The sequence below is a fragment of the Coturnix japonica genome, chromosome 28 (assembly GCF_001577835.2).
Source record: "Coturnix japonica isolate 7356 chromosome 28, Coturnix japonica 2.1, whole genome shotgun sequence".
NCBI lineage: Eukaryota > Metazoa > Chordata > Aves > Galliformes > Phasianidae > Coturnix > Coturnix japonica.
In genome coordinates, this window is record NC_029543.1 from 2641774 (window position 1) to 2668539 (window position 26766).

Here is a 26766-nt window from a genome sequence, read left to right on the forward strand (position 1 = left end):
ACATCCAGTGTGTCCCCCCCATATGAGCCTCTCCATCACTGCAGGGACAGCAGGGAGCATCCTCTGCCATGTCCTCTGCCCACTGCAGCCCAATGCCAGCAAGTCTCCATCCCTGGGGCTTTACTCTTTGAATAAGGGAAAGTTTCCCAGAGTTATTGGCTGCAGGGATGGAGTTTTGCAGGTAGTGAATTAAGGGGGCAGCTGGTAGGTGGGCTGCAGGGCAGTGATGGGCTGAGCACCCTCAATTGGCTGCTGCCCCTGTTGGAGTGAAGGTGAGCAGAGCAAGGAGCTGACTGCTGACCATGTCCCATGTTCCTAATTACAAGCTGAACAGGTCACACAGGTCAGTGGAAAACCTGTGCAGCTCAAGGTGAGGGATCTGGGATGTACATGCAGGCCCTAAGTTTGATTTAAGATTTCAGATGTTCCTGCTTGCCTCCAAGTCTTGGGCACTGAGGATACCTCGGTGTTTGGTGTGGGTGAGAAGCAGAGTTAGAGAACTTTGCACAGTGTAAGGGAGGGGGATTCTTGCTTACACCCACATCCTGGCAGCAGCAAAGGGGCTGGGGGGTCAGACTCATTAAGCCATGATGGGGTGATGTAAACCCAGGAGCAGGGTAGGGTGGCCTGGACCCCAGAGGGGGTTTAGATGTCCATCTGCCTTCCCAAGGGGAAGAACTGCCTCAGGGTGGGGGTCATTGCCATCCTTCCTCCTCCCACACAGTCATTTCGGAACCAAACAGCCCCTGCCTGGTGCTGCACCTCGCTCAGCAGGGCCGGGTGCTGTCGGGACTTTCACTCTGCGTCACCCCATTGAGGCCACAGCCCCCAGCCCCAGCCTGGATGTGGCTCTGGAGGGATGCAGGGCAGTGCTATTGCCCAGCCTTGGTGCTGCAGCAGCAGGCAGACACACACACTTTAATTGCCCCCAGGGTTTTTTTTGGCGTGCTGCTGGAGTGGTGCTCATCGTGGCTGTTTTCTGAGGCTCAGTGTGTGTCTATGTGAGATAGGAAAGAAGCTGTTGGGACCCCTTGTCCCCACTGCCCCATGCCCCCAGGTACCCCCCTGTCCCCCCAGGTACCCCCTGTCCCCCTAAGCTCTCCTTCCCAGCAGGCTCCTCCTGCTTCCCCCCTGCCGGCCCCGCTCTGGTTCCTACTAGTTGGTTGTTTAAACAACCTATAAAAAGCAGAAAGCCCCGTCTGCTCAACGTTGCTGTTTCCCCATGCCAGCCTCGGGGTGGCACTGAGCCCCAGCACTGCCCATCCTCATGGAGTTGGGTCACATCCCCAGCACAGAGCGGGGCAGCTCCCACCTGATGGATGCACCCTGGGGTCTGTCTGTGTGTCTGTCTGCAACCTCTGCTCCTTTGAGCCTGCTGCCCTGCTGGTCTGGTCCCTCTGTGTGCTGCAGCTCCACATTACATCCCATAGGCAAGAAAATCCTCATCTTTTCTTATCACTTTTTCATTTTTCCTCCAGTTTCTGCATTGATTCCCACATTGTTGGGTGGGAAAATGAAATGCAGAAAGGCACATCCAGCCCTGGCAAGCAGAATCTGTGTGTCCCTTCCTTGTATTAGGCTGGGGACGACTCCAGCCCCAGGGTCTGAATCCCCCGTGACCACCCCGTCCCTTCTCTCATTGCATCCCTGCTTTGGGCTCAGGACGTGGCTGCAAAGCTGCCCTGTGGGCTGGACATGGGGGGGATTTGTCCAGCTTGCTGCACTCATTGTTTCTGGGGTCACTAGTGATCAAGAAGGACATAATAGTGCAAAAGTCCTGGTGTGATGCATGTGCCACCATGGTGCCAGACCAGCCCAGGGCCAAACCAGCACAGCCAAACCCTACAGCCACCATGGAGCTCTGCTTCTGCACATAGAAAAACACTGCTCCCAGGGGCCGCTTTGCAGCTGATTAAGAGAGCAGCTCGGAAGTCTGCACGCTCCGTCGTGGTGCAACTGACCCCCAAAAGATGCACAGGAAACGGGGAGTTAATTATAAACCTCGGTGCAGTCAGGGGGCTGGGGCAGCACCTACAGGGTCCTGGAGGGGCTTTGGTGATTGGGGGGGGGGCACAACTCGTGGTGCTGGGGTTGAGTGCGTGCGAGAGAGCAGGGCCGGAGCTAAAGATACCTGTGTGTGGGAGGCAGCGGGGCCGGCGGGACGCCAGGAGTGCAGCAGCTTCTGTTAAAGGGAAGGTGGAGGATGAGAGCGGGCTCCTCTCCCAGCCTGGTACAGGGTTACAGCCGTCGAGGTTGGGTTTGAGGCTCTGAGAGCTCCGCTGTGTTTTGCTGGGAGCACCCAAAGCCTCGTCCTTTCCCACACTCTCATCATCCCTCTCTCCTGGGTGATGCTGTCCCTAATGGCACCGCGGTGCTGCTCCCTCGGTGCTGTCCTTGGATGTGGCAAAGCGCCTCGCTAATCGCCTGCAGCCGGAGCTCTGCTTATCACATCATCACAGCAATTAAAATCCAAAGCATCAGCTCCCCCCTCCCTCCGCGGCTCTTAATACCTGCAGGGGAAGAGGGGGGGAGAGGGGGGAGAGGGCAGGAGGAGCCGTGCCGCACTGCGGTGTCCGAACCCCTCACCTCTGGGCAACAGCACATCCCTGCCCAGTGCCCCATATCAGGACCTGCAGGGCCGAGGCGATGCCCCAGGAGGAACGGAGCTGCCCTAAGGAGGAACTCAAGGAGGCGGCTGATGAAACCACCCCACTCATTGCACGAGGCCGCACCGTGGGCACTGAGAATGGGGATGGAGAGAGGGGCATCAGCTCACCCTGAGCTTCCCACCTGCAGTCACAGCTGGATGATGGGGGACTGAAATGTGGGGATATGGGGATACCGCAGCATCCCAGGGGCCGTCGGTAGCACTCAGTGTCCCTGCTGCACTCAACCTTTGTCCACCCAGCACCTTTGAGCTTGCACTGCTCAGCCTCTCCTCCCCACTGAGGTTTGTGAGCCTTTAAAAATAGCCCCTGGGGGTGCAGCCGTGCTGCACTTACAGGGATGCTGTGGGCCAACACCGGGCTGTGAGCAGAGCCTGATGGAAACAGCTCATATTCAGCACCCTGATAACATACAGCTTGTGGGACTGGGGTTGGGGGTGGGCAGGTGGGAGCTGAGCCCCACAAAGAGGTGCACTGTGCTATGGTTCAGGTGGGGCTGGGTCTGACCATCCTTGGGAAACCTCTATGGTGCCACCAGGGAACTGTTGGCTTTTCCTGGCAGGGCTGTTCCTCATGGGATCGGGGTGGTCGCGTCACCCCCTGTACCTTCACGCCCTGCGTGGGCCCAGGGATGCGGGGTGGCAGCGGGGCCGTGGGAACAGCAGTGCAATTTCCTTCCATAAATTAAAATTAGTTTTGATCAGCTAAATATAGAAGCTGAGCAAGATGGTAAATGGCAACGTGCTCGAGAGAAGGAAACGGGTCGGGTTGGGGCATCGGAGAGCAAAGGGTTGGTGCTTCCCCTACCCGCAGTGGGGGCTCACATGGGGACATGGGGACCATCATCCCCCGGAGAGCTGTGCAGAGCACCAGCCCCATGGGTCAGCTCTTGCCCCATGGCCATGGCTTGGAGACACTGTGGACAACACTGGGCTGTGCCCAACTTGGGGATGGGTGCGAGGATTCCATTGGGAACACCTCACTGCCACCTGTGAGCACCCCAGCAGCACAGAGGGGGTTTGGGCTGATGGGTGCTGGGGGGGGGGGGCAGCACGAGGAGCTGCACCCTCATCCCATCAGCGTCTCACGTGGCAGCGGGAGGTGGGTGGTTTTGCTTTGCTGTCTCCTCATACAGCCACTTCCTGACCCGCAGAACGGCTGAGATCAAATTTAGTCTGTTTGCACTCAAAAGAACAACCCCCCCCCCAAAAAAAAACATACACTATATTAAAATAAATAATAAAAACACAAAGCCCTGAACCTAAAAATGTCCCTTTTGTCTTATGGAGGGCCTTCCCTGCAGCCAGCCCGGCCTCTTTTCTAACTCCCCTCCCCCATTAGCCCCCATAAACCCTCATGGGGACGAGCATGGGGTGCAGCTTTGGGATGCTGAGGCTGCTCCGTGTGCTCCGCAGCACCACAGGGACCGTGGGGAGGTGCCATGGGGGAAGGGTGAGGAAGGTGGGGTGTGTGAGGTGGGTGTTCAGGGCTTTTCTCTCTCTTTCAGCCTCTCCTTGAGCCAAAGAAACCAAAATGGGCCGGAAAAAAATCCAGATCAGCCGAATATTGGATCAACGGAACCGACAGGTGGGGGGATGAGAAGGGATCAGGAGCTACGAGGATGGGACGGGTGCTATGGAGCATGGAGGGGTTTGGGTGCTGGGGGAGAATGGAGCGTGATGGGGTTGCAGTGGTGGGTTTGGGGCAGCGCTGTGTCCCCTTCCCCATAGGTGACCTTCACCAAGAGGAAATTCGGGCTGATGAAGAAGGCGTATGAGCTGAGCGTGCTGTGCGACTGCGAGATCGCCCTCATCATCTTCAACAGCACCAACAAACTGTTCCAGTATGCCAGCACCGATATGGACAAAGTGCTGCTCAAATACACGGAGTACAGTGAGCCCCATGAGAGCCGCACCAACTCCGACATCCTCGAGGTAGCAGTGGGGGCTGTGGGGTGGGCTGGGTAGGGTGGGGGTCCCACTCACCACCCCGCTCCCTGCAGACACTGAAGCGCAAAGGGTTGGGGCTGGAGAGCCATGAGCTGGAGCTGGAAGAGGGGCTGGATCCTGGTGAGAAGCTGCGGCAGCTGAATGAGGGCATGGATCTGACGGTGGCACGGCCCCGCTTTTATGTGAGTCACCGCTGCACCCCAGCACAGGGGTACAGGGGGTGTGTTCCCATCCCAAACCCATAGCACAGCCCTCTGTTCACCCCACAGAGCCCAGTGCCGCTGCCTGATGTCCCTTATGGCAGCTCCCCACCAAGCAGCAGTGATGGAGCCCTGGGCAGTGCCAGCAGCTCCCCGCAGAGCCAGGGTCGCCCACCCGCCTTCAAACCCACAGTGCCGAAGCCATCAGGACGCTCACCAGGACCAATGCCCCCAGGTAGGTCCGCAATGCAGGGCTGCATGTTGATGGGCTCACAACAAGGACATGGTCCCACTGATGGAGTCCTTATAGGGATTTTCCAGGCCGGATACCACATGCAAAGCTTCTCTCATAGCATCTCCCAGGGGTTTACCAGGAACGGGGTTGGGGTGGGTGCGTGGGCAGGGAGCACAGCCCCAGCTGCAGAAATGCCACTGGCTGCTGCTTCCTGCACTGCTGAGTCATTGCTATGGGGCACCCAGGTGGCCCCACACAGCCTAGACCTGCTGCATCTGAGCTGGGTTTGGGGGGGCAATCCATGTCCTGTGGGATGGGTGCTGCTGAGTGAGCCCTGGGGTTGGGCAGCAAAAAAGCAGCTGGAAAAAATGATGCTGGGGTTGGACCAGTGGAAATCCCACCCAGTGGGTAGGAGATGGCAAGGGGGCAGCAGCATGATGGGTGGTTTGGTCACAAATAGGGTTAGCTGAGCCACAGTGCTCCCAGTGCAGGGTGGTGGCACTGCCATAGGATGTCCCCACAGCAGGGTCTGGCTATGAAGGTTTGCACCTCACTGGTCTTTGGGGCCAGATCCAGCCACCGCCTTCGTTTCCGCTCACAGCACGTGGCTGTGGCCACAACCCAGGTGCAGCCAGGGCAGGAAGTGGCTTCATAGCAGCACTGAGCAGGCATGCATGAGCGCCTGCCATAGACGAGGACACTGAAGCCACCAACCACAACCTCAGGGTCCTGCAAGGACAGGAGCTCACAGGGTTCCACCTCCCTGAGTGCCGCCCTCCTGTCCATCCATCCTTCAGGTATTGGCTACCCCCTGTTCCCTGCTGGCAGCCTGAACCGAGCCTTGGCAACCAAGACCCCACCACCGCTGTACCTGGGAGCTGATGGGCAGCGCCGGAGCAGCAGCAGTGCAGCAGTGAGTGACATGGGGTAACCCCAGTGCTGTAACACCTGAGACTGACACATGGGAACAGCGCTACTGGGGAAGGTCCCAGCCCCGGAGTGGCCTCACAGATGCAAGACCACAGATGTGCAGCTGCCTGCGGGATGCTCAGTGCCATTATAACCCCTAGATCCCATTCCCAGCAGTGGTGCAATGGAGGGGGGCAATGAGGGGTCCCCTGCTTCCACCCAGCCCTCAGCTCTCTGCAGCCAGTCACCCATATTTGTGGATATTCCCATTCCCTTCCTCATCCAACATCAGGGCTTTGCCTGGGGTTGTGGGTAGAGAGGAGACATCACAGCCCCCATGGGGGTTTGGCAGCACACTGTCTGACCAGGGGCACCCTCATGTTCCACAGCGGCCGCTGTACTCTGGTCTGCAGACCTTGAGCCCAGTGCTCACCTCTGGCAGCCCTGGTATCCCCAGCCACAGCCTCACTGGTTTCCCCTTCCTCACTCCAGCACAAGCAGGTAAGTCCTGGCCCCACACCCTTGGATGGTCGGGTGGCCCTGGTCACAATCTCTCAGCTCCTACTCACTTCCCACCCCCTGTTCAGCAGAGTTTGGGGCTGGCGAGGTCCCACCACCTCCTGGCTTCCTGCAGCCTGGCCCTCCAGCTCCATGGCAGCCCCCGCGGGACATGGCAGCACTAGGGTAAGAACTGCAGTCAGACTGGGGACAGGACACAGCAGGGAATGGGGTCTGGCAATGGGGTGAGGGACAAGGTGAACGCAGATTAGTGTTGAGCCCAATGCTTAAAGCACAACGCTGCGCCTTCCAGCTTCACCCCAAACTGGGGTACATGGGGATGCCCCTGGGAACCCCCCCACCCACCACATCCCAGCCGGTCCCAGAGCCTATTTAAAGATGGATTTCCCTCGGGGACCTGGTCCCTGCATCCCCCGCTGTCGCACACCAGGCTCCCAGCAGCAGTGCCAGCGTGTGGGCGGATGGCAGCTTGGGAAGCAGGCACTGAGCTGGGCATGTTGTGCCCCCCTCTCAGCTGCACTTGGGGGTGAGAAATTGGACAGAGCTGGAACACGAGATGAGTTGGGTGGTTCTCAGCCCCAACTGAGGTGAATGGGGACACAGAAATGGGTCCCTTTCTACCCCGTGTCCTCAGGAATGCTGCATGAAGTGACCTATACTTACCCTCCCTTCTCACCCCAGGGCCAGCAGCAGGATCGTCCCCACTGAGGACCTGGCCCCAGGCAGCTCCCCGCAGCCCCACACCGTCAGCATCAAGTCGGAGCGGGTGTCCCCAGGGCTCGGCTGCCCTTCAGGTGCCCCACAGCCCTCCCCGGGCAGCCTGACCTCCCTGAGCGAAGCCCCCCGAGGTGCTGCAGACCTCCAGCCACGGGATGACTATACCAAGGGCTACCCCTACCCCCTGCCCCCACCCCAGCCTCTGGCAGAGGAGCAGAGATCTACTGCCACTGTCCCGGTCCCCACGCGGCGGGCGCAGGCTGAGGATGTGTGGCAGAGATAGCGAGGCTGAGGGGGTGCAGAGGAGGCAGCCCCCTGCTTCCACCCCAACCTCAGACCCCCAAGAAGTCCCCAAGCTCTGGGGCTTCCCAAGGGGTCCCGTTCCCATGCAGCTGCCAGCAGAGCCCCCTCCCCATCCCGGACACCGCCGCATCCCCCTGCAGCTCTGCCCCCCAGCCCTTATCCTGCAGGGCACGGCGAGGCCAGGACCCCCCCCCCCAAAAAAAAAAGAGGTGCAATGTCCAGTGCCGGACACTGTGCGACTGTGTCCGTCCTTCTGTCCCTGCGTGTCCCCACCGAGTGGGAATGCCTGGGAAGTGCCACGGGGTGGCAGCAGGACTGAGAGCAGCAGCAGCACCGATGGCAGCGGGCCCCATCCTACAACGACCAGGGCGGGGGGAACAACCGGGGCAGCGGCCCTGGGATTCTTTTCTTTTTCTCTATTTATTGCATTCGCACCAATAAAGAGCTGGGGGTGTCGGGGTGCCTGGTGTCAGCTCCTTGGGGTTGGGATGTGCTGCCTTGCTCAGGGTAACTAACGAGGTGGCAGGTTGTTCATGTTTCCAAGGGGAAAGCTGAGCCGTGTCCTGGCTTCTTTTGACTCCTCACTGCTGTCTCCCGTGTCCCCTCGTGGCTCAGAGCCACCTCTTGTGCACATATGGGTGACAAGCTGGTCACCCCACTCTGATCGCATCTGTGTGTCTGTGGGGCTGAGCCATGCGCCCTGTGGGACCCCAAAATGATGCTGCTATGGCCTCATGGTGTGGGTGCACAGAGCATTCCCATTGATGGGAGGAGGGAAAGACCCTAAATAAGCATCAGTGGGGATGCCCAGTTCAGGGCTGGGTTTTGCTGCTCCCTGTGCAGGGGGTTGTCCTGTGGGCACTGTGGTGTGTTGGGTATGGCCACGGCAAGCAAGGGAGAGGGTAAGCACTGCAGGTTTATGGGGGCAGGAGGTGCAGTTCCTGCCCCCAGCATCACAGTGGTGTGGGGATGGGGCCTCTCTGCTCAGCAGCACTGAGCTCAGCTCATGGGGGGATTACAGGGAGCCGAGCCCCGAGATTAAAACACGACAGGGAGATTAATCCTGGGGAGAGTTTTTCCTATTTAATAGAGCCCAGCGAGCGGTATAAATACCAGCCCGGATTAGGGGCTGCTGCCTCACCGATACGGAGCCCCCAGCCCCAGGTTGTGCCCACCAATGGGAATGGGCAGCTATCACCCCAAATTTGGGGTCTGGGTGGCAGAGGTGACTGCAGCCCAGGTGCCCTCGGACAGTGGGGATGGTCCCCTCTGTGTCCCTGGGCCGGGAGGGAGATTGTGAATGCAGAGAAGAGCTGAGACACCCGCGGAAAATGTGGGGGCTGGGGTAAGAGACACTGATTGAATAGCAATGACTGCATGATTTATGGTTTGCATTATTGCATGCTTCATTTGAATATATGCTAATCAGGCTTTTTCTCCTCGTTTTGTTTGTAAGATTTAGATTTGCTATGGCAACCCGCTGGCATGGAAGGAACGCCAGGAAATGTCAGGGCGAGGTGAGCCCCGGGGAGGGGCTGGGGGCTGCTGGGGGGGGGGGGGGACCAAACCCCCCCCCCCCCGGGGGGGGGGGGGGGGGGGGGGGGGGGGGGGGGGGGGGGGGGGGGGACACAAACCACATCGCACCGCGGGGACATAGGAACGGCCCGGAGAGCGGAGGGCAGCGGTGGGAGGACCGGGAGCGAGTGGAGCTGCACACCCCTGGCTGCCTGCAGGTCCAGTAACATCCTATTGCGACAGGTCCCAAATAGGGGGGAGGAGGGGATGCCTCGGGGTGCCCTCAGCCCGCTTTGGTTTTGTGGGGAGGCTTTTCTCACCTCCTGTCCTTATCTCGGCCCCCATGTTCCTGCCTGCCTCCCTTTGCTGTGACCCCCCCCCCCCAGAGCTGTGGGGTGTCACATTGTGCTGACCCCAAAGATCACACTGAGGAACCTGCAGCTTTTCGGAGGGGGTCAGTGCTTGGGATGGCACTGGGAAGAGATGAAGCATCGCTCTGCATTCCTCACCCACCCATCCTGCATGGCCCTGATTCTCCAGGATCTGGGCCACCTCTGTGGCTCTGCATTCCATCCCAGTAAGCTGGGGAGCCACCCCATTAAAACCCGTTACCTGCAGGCCCAGCGTGGCCAGAGGATGTGCTGTTCCAGGAGTGTGTTGTGCTCTGATGCTGGGAGCTGCAGAGATGGCTGGGGCTTCATCCTCCTCCCTGTGCTGTCACACCTCCATCCAGGCAGCAGCTGCATTGGGGCAGAGCTCTGTGTGCCCCAAATTGAATGACTGCAGATCTTGCAGCCCTGGGGTCTGGAAATGAAGCAGGTTGTCTGGTTCTGGGGTCCCCATCCCACAGTGCATGGGAGCATCCCCATAGGACTGGATCACAGGGGCTGATTCTCTGTGTTCCTTGTGGTTTTAGTGATAGAGGAGGTGGAGGGACAGTCTCCTGTCAGATCCCCATGGCCACATATAAACACGGAGCAGTGCCAGGAGGTCTCTGGGGCTGAGTACTGAGTGTCCCCGCAGCCACCCCATGGGTCGGACCGGGGCCGTTCTCCATTTCACGCCCTTTAACAGACAGGGTTCGAGCCCCGGGCTGGGGACGAGGAGCTGGGATCCCTCAGCCCGGTGCTGTCCGGCCCCTTCTCGCTTCCCGTCGGAACAAACCAGGGCTGAACTGAGCACCGGGAAGGGGGGTGTCTCCGAGCCCCCTCCTCCCCACATTCTCCCCCGAAAACCCTCCCGGTTGTTTTGCACGAACCCTGAAATATTCATAGCGCTGCGCCGAGTGTCTCCTAATGAATTTTTCATCAAATCCTTATCGGGGAGCCAAAATTACACCGCTCCCCCACCCCAAAATCCAGTCGAAATCGAGGGGTGACCGGACCCGCCGGTACCTCGCTGTTGGAGGAGCCGGGCCGAGGGCGGCGGCACCGGGAGCTTTGGGCGCAGCCTCACCGCGCCGTCGGGGCTGGAGACTGGGGGCCACCGACGGTCAGGCCCGGCCCTGCTTCGTGCTGCCCCATATCGGGACGGGTCGTCCTGGCCCTGAACGGTCCCGGTCCCGGTTCGCAGCCCCGCAAGGTGAAATATTCGTTGAGGGGAAAATAGAGAAGCTTAGAGCGTGTGGGGACAGCGCGGAGCGGGCCCCGATTCGCAGCAGCGTTGGGGCTGCACATCCCGACGAGCCCGGCCCCTCTCTCCGCTCGGTGCCGTGTGTGTTTTGTTCCCCCCACCCCCAGACCTCCCTGGGCCATCTTTCCGAACACGGCCCGGTCGGGGGCTGCGCGGAGCCGCGGTTGCAGGCAGAGATTATGAAAGCACACCGAAAAATCCCGATGCGTCAAAGCGGGGTGGCCCTGAGCTCGGAGCTTGGGGCCGCTACCATCTGGTGTAGGGTTTGGTGGAATCTTTAATTTAATTGTATATATTTTTAAATTAAAGAGTAGTCGATTTCGGCTTCATTTCCACCGACTGCCGAATTAGCCGGTACCGGCTGCAGAGCGGGATGCGGGCACAGAGGGGGCACAGAGTTGACCCCCCCTCCCCATCCCTCTCCTCCCGCTGCTGCAGCCCCTTCTGGTGGGGAAGGCAGGAGCCCCCCACGTCCCCCACTCCTGTCCCGGTCCCGTGGGGCTCCCCGGGTTCTCCCGGTCCCGAGGGGCGGGCGTGTGGGGGAGGGCCAGAGAGAAGGGGGGGGCTCAGCTTCCCTCTGTCCTTACGGGGCCTCATCGGTGGGCTCAGCAGCATCGGTACGATTTTTTACATATATAAAACCCTCGTTATTTTTAGGTTCCACTCTCAGAGCCGCCCCCCGCGTCCCCAAACCCCGTGCGTTCCCACCAGCTCAGGGCTAACCTATCCCGCTCCCGACGTGAGGACGTCATGTCTTACGTAGTAAAATATGGAGAAAGAGGAAGAAAAAAAAAGAAAAAGCAGCGCATTTTCCCTCCTCTCTCTCTCTCTCTCTCTCTCTCCCATCTCCATTTCCAAAAGGAACAAAATGGATGTTGGGGTTGGAATCTTCGCCCCAAGGCCCGACCGAACTGTTCGGGCTGCCCGGGGCCCGGAGCGTTTGGAACCGCGGGCAGACGTCTCTGTTTAACCCCACGTACAGACAACGTGATCGCGGGGGCTCCGCTTCCCGCAGCCCTTCTCCTGGCAGTCCGCTCCGGGAGCCGCAGCTCCGCACCGGGTGGGTGTCTCCGGGCTCCGGTTCGTGCCCGATGCCGGGGCCTCATCCCCCCCCCGTCCCCACCCCGGAGGGTGTCCCGGCGGCGAACCTGCCGCTAAGTCCTTAAGGATGCGGATGTGCGGAGGGAGGTAAATACCCCCCCACTCCCCTATCGCTCCCTGCCCCGCTGCCAACTCCCCGGGGCGGCCTCAGGGACACGGGGACACGAGACGGGGGGACACGGGGACAGGGCGCTGCGGGACCGAGAGCCTCCAGCCCCCTCCTCGCTTCTCCCAACTTGAAGGAAGTCTGCGAAGGGGATCCCGTGCCCCCCGACCCGGGCCTTTATTATTATTATTATTATTATTATTATTATTATTATTATTATTATTATTATTATTATTATTATTATTATTATTATTATTTTCAGAGGGGTTGGGGTCTTTTTATTGCTTATTTTTCCCCCGGTTTAGAGGCTGCTGTGCCTCCAGTCCGGTGTGCGAGTGTTGAGGTGGGGGCGAAGGGGGGTGGGGGGGGACGAGGCGTGGAAAGCTGCCCTCCCTCCGGCTCCCGCAGCGCCAGGAACAATGGCCACGGGCTCCGTGGGGACAATGCCCGGCGGAGCGGAGCTGCTTGGGTTGCAGGACACGTCCACCACCGCCTCGGCCACCCCGGGCCCCGCTCCCCCGGGGCTGTGGGAAAACGCGTGGCTGGTAGGGGGGGGTGGCACCAAACTTAGGGAAAGTCCCCCCTCGGGGCCCGCCCCGACCCCTCCCGGCTTTTGGGGGCCGAGCCCGTCCCGGTTTGTGCCTCCAACACCGCCGAGGGCACCGGTGGGGCTCAACAGGTCGGTACCGGGCAGCCCAGGTGCGCGGCCCTCTTCTCGCTCTCCTCTCCCTTTTTCTCCACCCTCCTCCAACTCCCCCCACCTCCTCATCCCCATCCCCCCCCCCCCCCCCCCCCCCCCCCCCCCCCCCCCCCCCCCCCCCCCCCCCCCCCCCTCCGTCCTGCCCCCCTCCCCGAGCCCCCCTCATTATTTCTGTTATCACAAGGCAGCCTCCGTGCCCAAACGCCGGCATGTGCGAGGCAAACAGAGCGCGATTGTTCGGAGCCTGGGAACGCGAGGAGGGGGCGCGGAGGGGGCGCGGGGGCCGCCGCCCGCCGCCCCCCGCCCGGGCCGCTCAGACGCGATTGTGATGGAAATCGCCTTCCCGCATGCTGTTGAACTTGATGTTGACTCCTTTTCTTTGGTGCTCCACGTCTCCCCGGCCACTTGTTTGTGGGAAAATTTTCTCCCGGGCTCCAGTGTGAAATTAATTAATCAGGGCCTCGAGATGGCAATGGGACACAAAAGGGGACAGCCGGGGGAAACTCCGGCAAACTCACAAAAGCCACCCGGGGTTTATAGCCCCGGGCTGCCCGGACGGCGCTGCCCTGCCCGCCGCCCGAGGTAAGGGGCTGCCGGAGCGCGGTTGCGGTGTATCCGCAGCGATTTTGGGGGCTTCGGGGAAGGGCAGTGGGGCCGGGGGGCGAGGTGGGGAAGGGGCCGGAGCCTCTCCGAGCGGTGGTGGGGTACCCCCGAGCAATGCTTGAAGGCGATCCGAGCTGCGAGCATAGACGGCGAGGAAACCCCGACCCGAAGGGCCGGAGCTGAATCGGGCTTCAATTGGAAAAAGGGGAAAAAACATCCGTCCATCTCTTTTATTTTCTCTTCGTCGTTTCCTATCAAAAGCAAAGTAAGCGGGTTGATGTCGTGCTGAAGCGCTCGGCTCTTGTCCGAGCGATCACGGAGGGGATTTTAGAGCTCCGTTGTTTCCCGACGGCGGAAATCTCCGCGGTTGCGGGTAAAGCGCTCAGCCCGACCCGAACCGTGTGAGATCCCGCGTGTCCTCCGACGGGCTCAGGAGCGCCGCGAGGATAAATAGAAAAGCAGATATTCTTTCTTTCTTTCCTTCATTTCTCTCTCTCTCTCTCTCTATATATATATCTATTTAAGCACTTTCCGGAGCGCGATGTTATTGCTTTTAGAGAGAGCGATCCGTGCAAAACGTTCAGGGCTTAGAGGGAATATTTCCGCACGGGGAGAAGGCCAAAAAGACGAGCGTCAAATAACCTCGCGGTCTTTGTTGCCACCACATCTTCGGGTGACAGCGGCCGTAGAAATAAAACCACTTCGAGCCGCTGTTACATCCGTAGTTCCCGCACACATCGATATCCGCGGCCGATCGGGGCGGGTTGAACCGGAGCTTCGGGTTCCCCGTTCCTGGGGGTCGTCCCCACCCCCCCTTCATGTAGTGCGGCCTCAATTGATCCACGAAGCGACGTGCGGGGAACGAGTCGTTGTGTTTTAAATGCAAATAAATCCCAGCGACAACGGCGGAATAAAATAATAATAATAATAATAATAATAAAGAGAAGGGGGTGGGAAAAGAAAAAGGAAACAAACAAACAAACAAAAAAAAAGAGATACATTTCTGGGAAGGGGAAAAAAAAAAAGAAACCCACAAATAAAGGGAAGAAAACCAAGTGAAAATCCTTTTCCGAGGGGCGCGGGCCGGGCGGGGAGCTGCGGCTGCTGATGGTTCCGAGGATCCGCTCGGCTCCGGTGCCCGCGATGCGGGGGGAGCGGGCGCGGGGGGCGGTGCGGTGCCCGGTGCCCCCGGGGCTGCAGGCCCTGCGCTGCCGCTGCTCGGCACGGACGGGCAGACGGAGGGCGGACAGACAGACAGACAGACAGACAGACAGACAGACAGACGCGGGGTTTGCGCGTATCTCTGCGGCAGCGGAGGCCGCGTCCCGGCACGGCCGTTTCGGGGCACGACACCCCGAGCTCTGCCCATAGAGGGGACGGGAGGACGGCTCCGGGTGCCCGGGGAAGAGCTCGGTGTTACCGGGGGGGCTCCGGCACCACCCCCGCTGCCGGCAAAGTTGCTCCAAGTTGGAGCCGTCGCGTTCTCCGCTTCGCATCACGGATTCGCTTTTCTCTCTTTCTCCCTCCCCAGGTGAGCTCGGCTGCATCGCGGGACCCGCCCGCCCGACCAGGAGGTAATTGCGGTTCTCCCATCCCTTCTCTCAGCTCCGCTCCGGGGCAGAGCCCGCACCCCGAAGGGCAGCGGCGATGCGGGACGGGACGGAGCGGGCAGCGCGACCCACTCGCGGCCGCCGGCCTTGACGTTACCGGTACGGCTGCAAGTTACCGGGCTGCGGGGCGGAGCGGGGATGCGGGCCGGGCCGGGCCGAGCCGAACCGAGCCGTGCTGCATCCCGCCGAGGCGGCTCCTGCGGCGAGAGCCGTGCTCGCACCGGAGCCCAACATGGCTGCTGTAGTGAAGGTATTTGATGCACACGAGGGTGTAGGCGAGGGTAGGAAAGGGGACGAAAGGCGCCGGGGCCGGTACCGGTGCCCGCGGCAGCCGAGTGAGGGATGGAGGAGGACGAGCGTTCGGTAAGTGTCGGGAAGGAGCGGAGCCGGGAGGGCCCCGTGCCCACCTCGCGTCTCGAACACGCGTGGAGCGGCCGCCCCGGCTCTGCCGAGACTCCCCTCGGTGGTGCGGAGCAGAAAGGAGCGGGGCCGGGCACTGGCGGGGCCGTACCGAGCTGCTGCGGCTCCCCCCGGCCCCGCACGGCGTCTCCGGGCCCGCGGGCGACGGAGGAACAGGGGAAGCTGAACCCCGGCCCCGCCGGTGCCCGTAGCGGCCCTTCCAGAACGGAGGCCGCTCTTTGAGCCGCGGGGCCGTTCCGTGGTTCCCGTTCGTTCCCTCGGAGAAGCTTTTGGGGTCACAGTCGTTGTGGGGTTTTTGCCATTTCGGGAAGGAGCTTTTCAGAGGTGAGATCCCGGGCAGTGGGGTAATGGCAGAGGGGCCGAGACCCCAACCCTGGCAGTGGCGGCGTTTCGGAACCCGGTGGTGGTGAAGTGAACGGCCCCGGCTCGGTGTGTCCGTGCCCACGCGCGGTTCGAGCCCACGGGAGGACAGCGGGTTTGCGGGGGAACGATCCGTTAATTCGGCAACCGGCTGCCTCGGTGGCACCGTCTCTCGCTCGGAACGGTTCGCCGTGCCGCCGCGCACCCGAGCGACGGGAAGGGCGGCGATGCTAACGAGAATCATTAATAATCCTAATCCTAATCATGAACTGGTGTCGGTTTCAACAGTGAAGGACCGAGGAAGCACCAGCGCTGCGCGGTGCCGGGGCCTCCGCCGCGGCCGTTCAGCACCACGGAGAGCGGCGGGGCCGGCGCCCGGTGCCCGGTGCAGCCGGGATCTCCTCCCGTTCCCCTCCGGTCTCCATCCGAGGGCTCTGATGGCCGGAGCTCCGCCGTATGAGGCACAAAGCCCCGCTCCTCCCGTTGAACTGCAGGTTGGCATCTCCGCGAGCCGCCGCCGTGCTCCCAGCGCCTTCCGATACGGAGATTTAGATGTGTATTATACGTACTTATATAGATGGAATTGTTCTGTATATATATATATATACACAAGGGTAGGTGTGGACAGAGGGGTCAGGACGGGTTGGTGCACCTTTGGAGCTCTCCTGCATCTCCAAAACACAAAGTGCTGTGAGCTGTACCCAGCCCCAGCCCGGCGGTGCCCGCACCCACAGCCCCGGCCCAGTGCTGGGACCGGCCCGGGGGTGATGGAGGAGAGCAGCGGGGCCGGGGCCGTGCCCGGCGGTTGGCGGAGCCGGTGCTGTGCCCGGGCCGTGCGGTGGTTTCGTTTTGCACCGTATCTCCGGAGCCAGGCGCGATGCAGCGGCCCCGGAGTGTTGTGGATGCCGCCGAGGTGGGACAAAGCTCTGGGAGTGCGGGGAAGGCTGGGGAGAAACCAGGTTGTCCTGAGCGTGTGTAAGTGTGCACCAGCGGGCGCCCACGGGTGCGTGTGCAAAGCTGGGCGTGCATCAAGGCGGGCGAGCACAAGGGTTTGTGTGCACAAGGGCGTGTGCAGCAGCTCGTGCTCAGGGCTGGGGGTGCTGCTGGGTGTGCACGGGGCTGTGAGTGTGCAGAACCGGTGCCGGGGCAACTCGGTGCTCGCACACGCGGGTCGTGGTTGTGTCCGTGCAAAGCGCCTCGGGCTCCGGGGAAGGGACGCTGAGCCCGGCCCAGCTCCAGGAGCTGCCCCGCTGTGCCAGATTGAGGAGCGGGTACTTCGGGCAGGGTCGGCCCCGGGCGGCCGCAGGGTGGGGACGTGGAGCCGAACCTCGGCCCCGCGAATTGGGCTCTGCCCCGGAGCCCAACGGAGACGCGGCACCACTTTATTCCGGGTGCAGGGGGGCCCAACCGGGCCAGGGGGCAGAGCCGGGACCGGGCCCGTCGCGGGGGGGAGGTCCTGTTACGTCCCGGCCCGAGGATCGCGCCTGGTTTTGCTCCCGAGCTGCCGCCAATTTTCCCCTTTGCAATTGGAGCATAGCCCCGACGGGAGGGTCCGGCCGCCCCCTCCTCCTCCCCCTTCACCGCTCTTTCCCCGCCCCAGCCCTTCCCCGTCGGGTTTAACGCCCGGGGAGGGGCGGCCCCGTCGCAGCTCGGCCCGAGCGGGGTTAGCCCCGGGGCACCGCCGCCTCCCCGACGGGGCGGGCCGGCTGCGGCCGGGAAAGGGGCGGTGGGGAAGGGGAGAGAGCAGACGGACCGGCCCCCGGGGGAAGCGGCGGCCGTGGCGAATGGCCCTGCCCCCGGGGGGTGACCCCTGCCCCGGCCCCACGCCCGGGCTGTCCCAGCCCCACCGCCCGGGCTTTGTCCCCGCCGGCCGCCCCGTCCCTCCTCCCTCCCTTCCCCGCCCTCCCTCCGCCGCCGGCTCTGCCTCAACTTTAGAGGCAGGTCCCGGAGTCTCCAGCCTCATCCCCACCTTGCCAGAACGGGAAGGACGCCGAGATTTCGAGCCGATGGAGACCGCGGGCAGCACCGGCCCCAGCGGGGTGAGCAGGTACCCGCTCCCCACTCCCTTTTTCGCTCCCCTCTCCGGTTCCCCTTCCCGGGGGATTCCTCTTTCTCTCCGCGCTCCTCTTTCTGTCCCGGGGGAGCTTTGCTCCTCTGCGTACCTGGTACAGCGGTGCCGCCGGGCTTCCACCGATTACGGCCGGAGTTTCCCGGCCGGGGCATCTCCGCAACCCGTAAGCGAAGCCTCCCCACTGTCTCTCGGTGCGGGATCCCTTCGGGTTGCACCTGCAGGAGAGGCAGAACTGAGAGGACAGAGCCCCTCGGAACGCTGATATCAGGACATCAGTGTCCGAACCCCAGGAAATGTGAAGTGCCCCCTAAAACGGCCCCCGAGGATGTGATGTAGGGGTGCCCCATGGGTGTGAGCCCCCCTCGCGACAGTGCAGGCTCCGGTTCCCCCCCGTTCACGGTGTCCGTTCAGGGGCTGTGGGAGGAACAGGAGGAAGATGAGTGCAGAGCAGAGATGCGGTGGGAACCCCGCAGGGCCCTTTCTGCCGGGTCCATCCCCTCACCTTCATCTCTCATGACTCAGCAGTTCCCCACCAGTAATTTACAGTCATTTCAAAGTGGGAACGGGCTCCAGGGTGGGTCTGGGGGCTGCGGACAGTGCAGGGTCGCTGGGTGCTGGCAGCAGCTGGGGGATGGCTTGGGGTTGAACACTTTGCCCAGCAATGGCCGCGGGGCTGAGCGCATTCCGGGTACACGCGCGGCCCTTTGGGTGCAGGCGTTGTTCAGAGCACTCAGTTGGGCACCAGGGAACACCAGGGCCGTGCATTGGACCACCAAAACCATTGGGGTTTCTTCGTTCCTCATGCTGCTGGGATGGGGATGGCGGCTGCAGTGGGGGGCTCCAATGTGGCCGCGGCTCCCGGGCACGCAGCACAGCTGAGGCCAGATCTTAAGGACCTTGGGTTGGTTTTTCTCTTTGGTTATCTAGCTGTATGAGTGTATGTGATATCATAAAGCTAGAGAACCGAATGTAAAAACCCACTCGCTATTCTCCGGGTAAATCCCTGCCCTCCACTGTGGCACCTTCGCAGGGGATAGCGGAGCCGAGCGCGCCGCGGAGCTGGAGTGGGCATTCCATAGGGTTTTGTCTTTAATCATTTTTATGGAGGCCCAGAGCCACTGACCGTGCCTGGGTGATTATTTCTACTCCAACCTGGTGCTCCTCAGGCAAGCGTCAAACCCGGCACCTTTTGTTTTATTATTATTATTGTTGTTATTATTTTGTTCCGCAGAGGTTTTAATTTCCACTTCGACAATTAAGCTCAGTGGTACCCGGTGTACTGGGGATAAATGAAACGGGGTCAGCTCAGAAATAACCCCCCGAGAAACCCTGTTTGTAGCGAAGTAGAAGGGAAGTTGCTTAAAAATATTACTGCATGCAAATTGTAATGTCGTACAAACCCGTTTCTGAGGCCGGTTTATCTACCAGGGAAGGGAAATAAATCGTCGCTGCTCGTCAGTTATTCTGCGCCTGCAGAGATGGAGCAGCTTTGTTCTGTGAGGTGGGTTTGGGGGCCTCTCTCTGGCCTCCTCTCCTGCGCTGGTGTTTTTGCACTGAGCTCCATTCCTCCCAGTTCTTTGGGCAGAGCTCTGCTGATGGACACGGCTGCAGTCATGGAGCTGCAATGAGTCGTGGCACGTGCTGATGCCCGTGGGAGGTGGGCACGGCACAGGGCGGTGGTTCTGGGGCACCTCCATGGCCCACACACTGCTCTGCTGCTTATTTCATCTCCTCTCCAGCAGAGAGGAGGGAAGGGGAAGAACATCAGCTCCTAATGCCAAAACTGTGACCCGCCGTGCCTACTCTGTGGGCTCTCCTTGCCCCATTCACCCCGTCTGTGGTTTTGCTTTTGCCTGAGCTTGCGCTTCCTCTTCCCATTGACATTTCTGGGGTCTGCAGGAAGATGGGAGCGGGGAGAATTTTGGAGTGTGAGATGAAGGGGTGCACCTTTCAGCTCCTCAGTGGTTCCTTTGCTTTGTTTGGTTGGTTAGAGGGGCAGGGGACTTGTGCTGGGGAGTCTCAGCAACCATCCTTCTCCAGCATGGCACAGACTGATCCTTTTGGGGCATTGCTTTGGGCAGGGAGAACATGGAGCTGAAGTCCAAAGGGTGTGGGATAAAGCAGGGATGCTCCCTGGTCCTCTCCATGTGCTGTAGCAGAGCGGGTGAGCAGCGGGATTTCAGCTCTGTGTCCCCAACCACATAATGGCAATGGAGGCACTGGGCACCATAAGGTGGCTGCAGCTCTGCCCACAGCATGGCAAGGGAATGGGAACAGCCTTTGCTGTTCCTGCCTTTGGAATCCCCCATACCTCAGTGGGGACACCGAGATGAGCCCCACATTGGCCTTGTACTGGTCTGTGGGGCATGTGCCCCATCCACCAGCCACCAGCCACTCTCAGCTGCATGTGGGCAGAGCTCCTCTGAGTTAGCACGGGGTCTGCAGCAACACCATCCCTATGGCCCTTCCCTGCATCCCACAGCCTCACGTGCCGGGTGGCAGCAGGGATCTGCCCGCGGCTCTGTAGCATCAGCAGAGGCGGCTGCGCGCTCGTGGCAGCGGTGAGGCCGTATGGGGACAGCCGGGAGGGAGCGAAGCAATGCAGCGTGAGGATGCGCATGGAGGATGCAGGGCACTGCCCATTGCTTCCCCAGGTCCTGGACCAATAAGCATCCCAAAAACAACACCCCAAACCCCAGCTGGGAGCAAGGGAGAGAGCGCGGGCTTTGCCGCCCTCGGGAAGCTTTCTCTTCCCTCCTGACTACTTGTAAACCATTCAGAAAGAATTTCTTAAAATAGGTTCCACTTTAAGGACTTATCTGCTGAATGCCATTAATTTTCTGGGGTTCGTTAAAAGCAAACTTGGTATCATAGCAACTGAATCTATTCCAGGAAAGCAGCCAATTGCAAAGCACGGTGTGTGCAACCGAAGGCGAGAGAAAGGAGCCTTTCAGGTTTATTCTCAGGCTTGTGCCTCGGCAAGTGAAGTTTTAATTTTCAGTGTTTTATTCCTTGCAGAATATTTTATATATATATATATATATTCCTGGTGAATCTGCAGGGAGATGGAAAAAAAAATAAACCAACAAAATGAGGGACAATATTGGCAAAACTGCCCTCGTTTGGGGCAGAGGGGTGGCAGGGTGGGTGCTCATCCCCATGTCACCCATGGGTGAGGTGCCCGGGTGCAATGCTGAGTGTGGGCGTTGAGTCCGGGACCGCCCAGCAGGATTGGGGTCTGCTGGTAAAGAGGATGTTAATCCCCTTCTCATTTCCCTGCCTTCACCAAAGAAATAGTCATTATTTCCCTTTTAATCCCATCTCTCTCCTCTTTTCCATTAGGCCCTAAGCTGCAATCTTATTCCCAGGGAATGTTATGCTACAGATAATCCCAGACCCCTGAGTTGGCCGCGGTCCCTGCGTCCCCAATGCCATCAGGGGAGCAGCTCTGAGCGTCCAACGGGGCTCAGCACTGGGAATGTCCCCATCCATGCCATGATCACCTGGGGGTGTTAATTGGGGACAGGAGGTGGGAGCTGTGTTTGCAGCCATCCCGGTGCCACATGTGGGTGCCTGGAGGTGCCAAAGCCATCCCTATGTGCCGCATCCCCTCTGCTCATGGAGTGATGGTTTTCCAACTGTGCTTTGCATTTGGTAGCACTGAGAGAGGGAAAATGTCTAATGGTAAAGGAAAGTATCACTTAAACAGACAGAAAGGCAAAAAGCCCCCGACAACAGCATAGCCCTGAGTGGGAGAAAATGAAAAGCACCGCTTAACTTCAGGCTATTTAAAGATAGAAAAATAACCATTGAATGAGCAGTGGTAAATAAGCATTCCTCCCAGCCAGGTGTGTGTCACTGTGACAGGAGAGCTCCGATCACCCACCCAAAGCCACAGTGATGTCCAAGCCACCTCTGACATGCAGAGGGGTCAGACTGAAACAGAGCTAGCAGTGCTGGAGGGAACAGTGCAGCAGCAGCCAGAATATAGGACACATACAGGGGACCCCCACCCATGGGTGTGAGCTCAGGGTGCCATGATCCCAACCAGAGCTTTGCCTTCTCCCCACTGGCAGCCCCAATGCCCACCCCGTACTGATGCCGTGTGAGCTGCTTTTCCTTTCTCTTTCCCCCCACATCCCCCTGCTTGGTGTCTTTTTTTTTTTGTTCCTTATGGAGAAATTATTATTTACAGTTTAATATCTTCATGTTTCTATGGAAACTCCATGGCTGCGCTGGGTGGAGAAGTCAAACCCGAGTGGGGAAACGGCAATGGTGGAAAAAGGAACGGCGTGGGTGCGGGGACGGGGGAAAGTGCCACAGCCCCGAATGTAGGTCACGCACATATGTGCATAATCACATACATATGTTGACTTCAAAGAGCTCGGGCTCATCCTCGGAGATAACAAACGCGCGTGTGGCTGTTAAACAGATTTGCATTTATAAACCACCACCAAGTCGGGCACGTGCGCTGCGTCCCGGGGCCGGAGGCACCCCCAGCCTGGTACTGATGTGGAAAGAGCTCGGCGGTGCTGGAGACCTTCTTCCCTAATAGCCAGTGACAGGGACTTGCTAGTGGCGATGTCCCCGCGCCAGGCACGGAGCAAGGGCGGAAGGTGTGCGACGTCCCAGCTTTTGTCAGAAAGTATCTATCAGAGCAGTGGGGAAAGGTCAAGCAGGAAAGGCGGGCGGCCCGGAGGATGCTGTGTCCATCACGCTGCCACCACCACCAGCTCATCCCCCCCCCCCAGGATAGGAACAGATTAGCTTAAAAAAATCACAGCGGCTTCAAATGCGGTGGCTCGCGCCGCATTCGCCTTCTGGTTTGTGAGCCTTTGGGGATGGCGTTCTGCTGTTCTCGGCAGCCACCAGGAATGTATGTATTCATTTTTAATGAAAAGCATCAACCTGGTGCTAATTCTGGGGTTGGGCCTCGGTGAACAAGGAGCTGGCAGGTGGGGCTGTTTGTGTGCTGGGAGCTTGGGGATGAACCCATCCCCTTGAGCACAACCCTGTGGTCCCCATGGTTCCATTTGGAGCTGAGCCTTGACTTTCTCAGCCCCAGTTCCCCATGAAGGCAGGCAAGCAGCGTTCCTGTTTGTTGTTTTCTGTACAACTTGGCTTTCTATGGAGTTTGGGGGACAATTTTTTGGCTCTGTGTTATAGGGAAATCGATGTACAGCCTCCACCAAAACCAGCTCCTCCCCAGGAAGTCCCACTTGGGGTTTCCCATTGCTTTGTACATGAGGTGGAGATGGGGACTGAGCGCAGAGGATTTGCTCCTGGAGCAGCAGGTCGCATCCCCACCTGCTCATGCAGAGGTTTTGGTGGTGGAAAAAAGGAGGGATTTGTGTAACAGGGAAGTTTTGGCTCATCTTTCATGTCAAAATAACGTCCAAATAAAGGGGAGAAAGGGTTGGGGGCACCGCAGCCGCTCCGATCCCGGGATGGTAAAAGCTGCTTTGGGCTCTGTGCATTTCTCACCTCCCCATCTTCCATGGGGAAGAAACACCGTGAGTTGCAGAGTGCCGAGCACGGCTGTGTGCACACACACACACACACAGCCTGGCTTGCACACGCGTGTGCACACACACACACACGGCTGCCCCGCAGCGCAGCTCGCCGGCCGGGCCGCTGCTCCGGGAGACGGGCGCGAGCGGCATTTCAATGCAAACCAGGCAGGAACAATGAGGTGTGTTTTTAAGGGACTGTGAAAGGGGGGTTTTGCTGAATAACTGAAAAGGCGGAGGGGGAGGAGGGAGCCGGGCAGCCCCTCCATTAGCTCAGTGCAGCAGCGAGAACAGCTGTGAAAAGAGCCCAGGCCTTTTTCCCACGCCCAGAAGAGCGGAGCGAGGGAAGGAGCCCTCCCAGCGAGGTCAGATCCCATCACTAATATATACACAGGCTGTGCCCTCATTCACGTCACCCCGGCGCAGGTTTGTTTAAGGCGCGCACACTGACACTAATTTCTCCTCCCGCTCGCTCCCCCAGCCGGCCCCATTATGGTCCCTGCTGCATTAAACCCTCCCCACGGCCCCACGACGGCTGCGGCTCCGCGGTCCCCCCAGCACCTGACCGGCAAGGTCAAGAGGAGCCCGAGCCGCCGTCGCCGCTGGATCTGGCCGGCAGCTGCTGCTCGACCGTACGGGGACAGCTCAGAGGAATGCGTCCTGCAGATGGGACCTGGCGGGGCACGTGTAGCATCCCTGTGCTGGCTGAGTTCTGCCCTCTCTGCTGTCGTCCCTTCCCTTTTTGTGCATCCATCCCTGGGGTGTAGCACGAGGCTGCGGGTTGAGTGCATCCCCCGTCCCTTCTCGTTTTGGGCACCCATAGGATGCAGCGTGGGTGCGTCTCAGGTTGCTCTGCAGCTCTCAAGGGATGCTCACAGCCAGGTTTCCAATGCAGGGTTGGTTGCAGCCCATGTTCTTTCCACGGTGCCCGGCATCCTCACAGAGATGGGCATGGAATAAATCAGCCCTTGTTTATTCTCGTGTCTGGGCTTGGTGTGTGAGTTCATATTAAAACATTCTGCCTTAAATTACAGCCTAATAAATCAATACCCACTTAGCGATGCAAGCGAGTGGGAGCGGTTTGTGCAAAGAATTAAAGTCGCTCTGCAGCTCTCAGGCAAAGGGCAAGGGAACAAGTGCTGCCTGGGCAGCTGGGCCCTGTTTCCATCCCCTGCCCAGGAGATGTGTGGGCACAGCAGGGATGCATGGCCAGGATGGGCTGTGCATGGCCAGGACATGCATCTGTGTGGCTGAGCATGACTAGGACATACATATGCATGGCCATGTGTAGCAGGGACACGCGTTAGGGTCGCTGTGTGCTTTCAGCTGCCCATGCAGAGGCTTGGTGCAGCCTTGCAGCAACTCCCAGCCCCACCAGCTCCACTCTGCTGTTAATTTCTACTCCAAACAGGACAATGTGGTTCCCCCATCCGGCTCACAACCTCCTCTGCTGTGCCATTCCCTCCCTGCTCGGAGTGCTTGGTGATGCCCTGCACCCAGCAGCAGCTTTTCTTGCACATCCTCCTTCTCTGCTTCTCACCTTTCCCTTTTCTAATCCCCTTGTATTTGCCTTGGCCTCCATCCAGGGCCATCCACCCCTTTATAGGGCCACTGCTAAGCAAACACTCCCTTTGCTTTGCTAAACAGGGACTCCTCCTTTGTGCAGCCAGGGTTATGGAGACCAGCCCTGCGCCTTTCATGGGGCTGCATATTGCCTTTTGGCACCCTCCATCCTCCTCCTCTCCCTGAGATGGATGGGGAAGGACACACGTGCCAGCCCTTTCTGCCATCGTTACCACCCACTCCCACCAGAGCTGCCTGTGGCAGTGCCCAAGGACCCCATCCCCATCTCCCCCCTTTGCATCCAAGCCAGTTTCATCCCTCCCCCCTCATCTTCCTTGCCAAGCCCTGACACTTGATGGCAGCCCCATTCAAAATGCATGGACTCCCCTTTCCAAGCGCCCCGGTCCTTTTGAACTAAAAGGATTTTCTCAGAGGCTAAGTTCAAATGTATGGCCGTTATTTATTTATCAACCCGCGATGTATTATTCATTTATTTAAAAATGTATGGCAGCTGGGAGCCCCGTGTTTAATCACCCCATGGATGGCGAGGGCCAGGTGGAGACGGCCCCTCGCTCCGCCGCTAACCTGGCGCGGTCGTTGCCGCCGGGACTCCGACCTCACGCCTGATTTAGCATCAAGGCAGCCAAAAATAACCCCGACCCCACGGCAGCGAGAGCACAGTGGCCTAATGGGGTGGGCATGGAGATGGGGTTGGTGTTTTTGGGGGTGCCAAGAGGATGTGGCACTTGGTGGGGGAATGGGGTTGTTGCAGCGCTGCTGCTTGCGGATGGGGATGGGGATGAGATGATGGGGATGGGGATAAGGATGGGGATGGGGATAAGGATGGGGATGGGGATGATGTGTCCTGCATACAGCCTGGCCCCACGGGTGGCCCCAGCTGTCAAATTGCTTCTCAGCCCCTTGGCGAAGTTGCCAACGTGGTGCTGGTGTGCGCTGAGGCAGGCAGGGCATGGAGCTGTGCTGCCAGTAGGAAGAGCAGGGAGAAAAAGGGAGAAAAAGGGAGAAAAGCACCGTGACACAGCAGGGACGTGCCCAGCCCTCCCAGCTTCTCCTTGTCCCCATAGGGCTGAAGGATTGTATCCCCTCGGGAGGAGCACGAAGGGTTAAGGATGCTCTGTCTCTCCAAACTCCCCACGTCCCCCCCATGTGCTCCCACCACCCTCTTCCTCGCTGGCCACTCACTAATTGAGACAGCTTCAGCCCTTGCCTCCCTCCTCTCCCCCTGGGGCTGAGCTGCCTCTTCCCAGGGGGAGCACATTGTCTGCTCCAGCCTGGTTGATGTAATCCCTAAGCCCGAACAATACTTCCCCACCCCGCTCCTGCTGAAAGGGTATTAGTTGCCCAATGAGATAATTACTCCCCAGGCCACCATAATCATTGCGCCCGGCCAGCCACTTTCCCTGGTCCTGTGGTGCCCATTTTGTGGGTTCAGGGCACTCCATGGCACTGCTGGGACCCCAAATACTCTCCGATGCAACAGCAGAATAGAGCAGGGAAGAGGGATGTGTTGCTGAGGTGCTGCATTCAGCTCATTGAGAGCAGCCCCATTGCTGCTATCACCCCAAAATGTCACCCATGGGTGGGAGTTATGGTGCCTGTGGGCACAGCATGGGGATATCTGGATGTGCTGGGACACCAGGGCTGTGCCAGCAGTGCCACAGCATTCAGCTCCTTATGGAGCAGAGGTGGGATGAGCCCATTGCTGGGATTTGGGATTTCCCAGTGTCATAACCCTGGTTTGGTCCCCTCTGATGGCAAATATCTGGGGTGGGGAATGACACAAAACTCCACTTGTTTATTCAGTGCTGATGTTTGTGCCATGTATTCTTCTGAAAACCAGGATTTCAGCTATTACTGACACTATCCCAGTGGATAGGATCGATGAGAGCAGCTTCCTGAATTGGCTGAACAGGAAATAATTCATGTCGGCACCAAGGAATAGGTGCCATGGCTGCCCTCGCCCCGAGGTGCTGCATGTGGGGATATCAGCACGAAAATAGTGTAAAACAGACCCGATTGGGGATGCCCCAATGAGAGCCAGGTTAACTCTGTGTCT

At 59.6% G+C, this 26766-nt stretch overlaps 2 protein-coding genes across 4 annotated transcripts in view; both read left to right on the forward strand.

The window, feature by feature from the left end:
- The window catches only part of MEF2B (myocyte enhancer factor 2B), a 39407-nt gene that overhangs the window by 1317 nt on the left and 11324 nt on the right, over positions 1-26766 (forward strand). For 2 of the 3 annotated variants that reach the window (XM_032440942.1, XM_015886664.2), the window contains exons 2-10: positions 4174-4253; positions 4397-4600; positions 4669-4797; positions 4885-5050; positions 5848-5963; positions 6349-6460; positions 6547-6643; positions 7160-9015; positions 14687-14729. In XM_032440942.1, coding sequence (XP_032296833.1) covers positions 4200-4253; positions 4397-4600; positions 4669-4797; positions 4885-5050; positions 5848-5963; positions 6349-6460; positions 6547-6643; positions 7160-7478 — 1197 coding nt within the window. In that variant the 5' untranslated portion in view covers positions 4174-4199 and the 3' untranslated portion in view covers positions 7479-9015; positions 14687-14729. The remainder of the gene's footprint in view (positions 1-4173; positions 4254-4396; positions 4601-4668; positions 4798-4884; positions 5051-5847; positions 5964-6348; positions 6461-6546; positions 6644-7159; positions 9016-14686; positions 14730-26766) is intronic. The other variant, XM_015886666.2, reaches the window with a different exon arrangement.
- LOC107325657 (basic proline-rich protein-like) lies at positions 17229-25481 on the forward strand. The gene is made up of 2 exons (XM_032440944.1): positions 17229-17592; positions 23608-25481. The coding sequence occupies exons 1-2, from the start codon at positions 17330-17332 to the stop codon at positions 23891-23893; spliced, it is 549 nt and encodes a 182-aa protein (XP_032296835.1). The 5' UTR covers positions 17229-17329; the 3' UTR covers positions 23894-25481.